The sequence below is a fragment of the Lottia gigantea genome, assembly GCF_000327385.1.
Source record: "Lottia gigantea unplaced genomic scaffold LOTGIsca_2, whole genome shotgun sequence".
Classification (NCBI taxonomy): Eukaryota; Metazoa; Mollusca; class Gastropoda; family Lottiidae; genus Lottia; species Lottia gigantea.
In genome coordinates this window covers 3,081,303-3,085,886 of record NW_008708400.1, presented here as the reverse complement: position 1 = coordinate 3,085,886, position 4,584 = coordinate 3,081,303, and the positions used below count along the sequence as shown (strand labels likewise).

General features: G+C 33.6%; 1 protein-coding gene across 1 annotated transcript; it reads right to left on the bottom strand.

The window, feature by feature from the left end:
• Positions 1–1,943: 1,943 nt before the first annotated feature.
• On the bottom strand, positions 1,944–3,234 carry LOTGIDRAFT_152798 (hypothetical protein; the record flags this gene model as incomplete). Its single annotated transcript, XM_009053311.1, has 3 exons — positions 1,944–2,165; positions 2,569–2,748; positions 3,220–3,234. 3 exons carry the CDS (start codon positions 3,232–3,234, stop codon positions 1,944–1,946), a joined length of 417 nt encoding a protein of 138 aa, XP_009051559.1.
• Positions 3,235–4,584: the final 1,350 nt, after the last annotated feature.

Genomic DNA, 4,584 nt, shown 5'->3' with positions numbered 1-4,584 from the left:
TGTATATTACAAGTGCACATAGACTTGAAATATGATCCATAAATATTCAGGATTTATCACTGTCATTCTTGTTTACGATATTTTAGGCCTTGACTTGTCTCGTAACTTTGCTGAATGATAAACATTAACGCAGGTAACAGAATTGTTAAGAACAATTTAACAAAATACCGTTTCGAAAACCGCATTTCGCTAATTATTTTTTTATAAATATTTTATTCATATATCTTGAAATAAACTTGAGAATTTTGAGTTTACAATGCTGATCTCTTGGTGGATGAAAATTACAAACAGAAGCAGAAGGATTACGACGATATATTTTTCTGGTCCATAATGTGACCATTTCAATTGAACTAAGTAAAGAAAATGCAGAAAAAAATCGACCAAAATCATTTGATGTAATATGTTTTCCACTATACATCTGAATCTTTGGATGCTAAACAAAAATGGGAAATAAGATCTAGATATTAAATGAAATGGGTGATGTCTTTTTGCTCTTTATTTTACAGGGTTGAAATCGGTGAGCCGAATAATGTTGTGTCCAAGATCCATTCATTACAGAAGCTCTGATATTTACAAAGCAATCAATAACGTAACGGTTATCAGTTCTAAAGACGAATCGAGGGGAAAGTTCGCTTATTTTCATGATCATTCACGTTTTCTTTAATGATTTTCGGTTAGTTCAAAGACAAGCTCCGTTCAAATCAACCATTCAATTTGTATTTTATTTCTTTCGTTCCATACTTTTTAATGCACCTCAAGCATGTTTCGGCTTAGAACATGATTCTGTAATTTTAGTTAATAGCCTGTAACAGATAAAATGAATCGAGCTAATTTAGCGAAGGATTACTCAGTAAATCCTCAAAATAAGGTTTATCTTCAGCATTAATCAGGGTACATCTCCGTTCTCTTGAAATAGATAGGTTTGTAAAAAGTTTCGTGATGTTTTATTTATTTTTTTTTCTGAGTGACTGGTACACGCTGGTATACCTTCGCTCCGCACATGTGAGCATTGGGATGTAGTTCCTACCCAAAGGATTCACCATCGTTCCAATATCATGTCTTAACAGGCAGTCAGATCCCTCTCTTGTCCTTAATCGGTCTAATGTCAAAATGTGACAAACCATCAACTGCATCTGGTATAGATCTATAAAGCTCATTAGATACACAACTACCTACAAAGAGTTTGTGTATAAATGCTGTCCCAAAACCTGTAGACAAGCTCAGAATGTATCCGCGTGTCAGTAGTTATATAGGACTAACACGTTTTATGTAAATAATTGTAGTCCTCTTTCTGCTTCAGTTTTCGGTATTTGCATCTGAAATTGCATTTTTTCAGATTTTGTGAGACGATGAGAGATTATAGTAGTTCTGTATGCAGTGACTGTCAAGCGGATGTTGATCAAATGAAATGGACTACTTTTAGTTTGGCTAGCTCAAGATTTTCATGGTCATGATATATTGAATTTTTGTCAAGAAACTAAGGATTGGCCAGGTTTTCATGCGACATATAGGAAAGTTTTCAACGAAATTTCTGGAAAAAGTTGTAGAAGGTTGAATTTCGTGATTTAACATGGAAACAGTTGGCAAATGAATTACCGGTCTTAGTCCATATATATACCAAGGGACATATTCTAGAACAAGTGAACAACAGTGTAGTTTCAAAAGCCTACTGACACCAAGACCACACACCTCTCTGTATGTGGACATTTATTGTCGGAAGCCATCCGACGTTTGTTAATGCTCTAGAATCCTGAATTATTTATAGATTATATGGCTATTGACCCATGCAATCGCGCATATTGAAAATGCTATATAATCTATAGTTTTTAACAGATTTTTGATAAATACATAGCCTACATACAACTTTTGAATTCAAGAAAAGATGTACTGACTCCTCAACTTGCTGTGAAAATAAATGCAATACAGATTAGATAACCGGTTTATTAATTCAAGCAAACAGCAACCCAGAAATCCTTACAGAAGTGCAGGGGTGTTTCGTAATATGTAAAGTTACCCGACATGTAAATGAGGGAGTAGAACGTACCAGCAACACCGTCACATGCTGCAACATTGTAAGTAGTACCATTTAGTGTTTTACATATTGCGGATAATTCATCCAAAAATATAAGATCACACTTTTCTCTGTCTTTGTGAAATCTGGCACCCTGAAATAATATGTTAACTTGTTGAGTACGTTCCAGTAAACACTGTGTTACGGATAAAGGGACATAATCAAGTTGGCTCACAGCAACGCTATAAGTACAAAAATTTAATGACTGCTTTAGAGACAGCAAAATCAGATGAGTGAGGTGACGTCGTACATTAGGGAATGGGTAAGAAGAAGGATTCTCATTTAACCAAGGAAGAGGCACCAATATGATAATGCGCTGTTTCATTATGCTTCCAAAATGACCAATTGTCTGTTACTGTGGAAGATATGAAAATGATATACGAGAGACAGGTAGTAGTTCATAGGTTGGAATGCTGTTTTTAACAAAGTATGGAAACTTCCTGTACTAGTTGACAAGGATGACCAATTGAAATGTACTAAAATAGATGGCAACTTACACATCTGTAGCAAACATCGTGTTTAGTGCAAGCTGGTGCAAATCCTTCGATATAAACCTGATCAATTCCCTGAGTCATGTGACAATTTTCAACACTAGCAGTGCTGTTAGCGCAGTTGTCTGGCATACCAAACACTGTGTTTATCCATAGCATCACCATGAAAACAACCTGTGGTGTTATCTGAAAAGAAATCAGATTTCATTTTTGTTTCTGACAGTTCTATCAAGATATCAAAAAATTACTTAAGAAATTAATGTTAATTAGATACGCAGCAGTTGAGGCACTTGATTGCCATCAAATCAACGTCTCGATTGCCCCAGTTCCATTAATTTGCTAGTTATAGAGTTAGTAGGGACATGATTTACAATAACACAATCGAAATAAGTAAGAAGTATGCAGATGCAATATTAAATAACTTCACACATGAATTACAAATGGATATATCATATGAACATACAAACCAATTTCCAGTTTGAAAACGTAAGATATTCATAAGATTTATTTCAGTTTTCAACATATTAAATCTGTTACCCGTCTCTACTGCTTTTCTATTAACCGATATTTTATTTAAGTAGGCCTACACAATTTGATAAACTAGGTTAGAAATATACAACTTTTTCTTATTGGGTTTCAAAATCTTAAATGAAATACCTTATACGTCTCCATGATCGTGTCCCTTTCTCTCATCAGCTACCATGACTTTCATTAACTTTCTGTAAAACATCATTTGTCAAAGCAACATCCGTTTTCTATTTCTTTTGTACATGGTAAGGTTAAAGTAGCACAATTAAGGTAACAGCTTGAAAAAAAAAGCACTGAAAATCAAATTAGTTATGGACGTACGTTTTTTTTTCTTTAAGAAGTTGTGCATTTATTTAATATATTTTTTCAATACAAGTGCCTATTACGGGGTTCATTCCCGGTCACAGTTCCAGATGATATCCTTGGTTTTTTGCAATTGTTGTGGGTCGGATTGGCTGGCGTGGAAAAATTATCTTGTCATTGGGATTAGACAATAACCTTAGACCCTATGTTCTACACGTGAAAAGTCTCTGTGGGAAGTAGTCTAATGCAGCTGTCCTGGTAAAACTGCAGCGAACTGCATGATGTTGGCAGAATTTAATTTAAACTGCAACGGGATAATAAGTGTAATCTTATTTATCCAATTGGCAAAGACAATACATACAGCTGATCTTTCATTTCGATTATTGAGTTTTTATCATTCTCAATATATTATTCACTTTAAATTTTCTAACACAAATGGATCGAAAGCACATTGATTGAAGAGATTTAAACTGTCGGAAGTACAATATGGTGGTTTAAAGGTTCCAGCTTTCGTCATTTTAAACCAAACAACACCTGTACTCTATAAACACAATCAATATTACTCTTTTACATTCCTTTGACAAAACACAAGAAGTTCTAGAATTCGATATGTAAATCTAAAAAGGTCATTTAGTAACATGTGGGATTAAACCAACAGTTTGAGTAAATTGCCTCTTGAACCTATTCAAGAATGTTGGATTGTAATATATTATTAATTTATAAGCTTATTGATTGTTTTCTATATTTATAGCTCTGAACATTTAAAGGACAGATTCGCCATTTTGGGGTTTTTGGGTATAAAAATCGCATAATTTCTTCAAAATTACCTCATACAAGGAATTTCACTTTCTATTTCTATACTCAGTTGAATATCGTTATTTACACCCACATGGAATTTGACGAAATTTGGTGTGGGTGTTTGTAATCACCCAAGTATTATCCTTATTGAAAATAAGAAAGATCGATAAATATTTTTTTAATCAGTATAAGCTCTAAAAGTCACAATTCTTGGGGGAATTTAACTAAAATTAGTGTGAATTTGTAATCACCCAAGGATGAAGGCTATTGAAAATCAGAAAAATTAGCAATTTTTAGCTTGTAAACACTCTAGAAGGTACAATTCTTGACAGATTTTGACAAAACTTAGTGAACTTGTTTATGGATGAAATGAAAATATATATTAGTTACTTG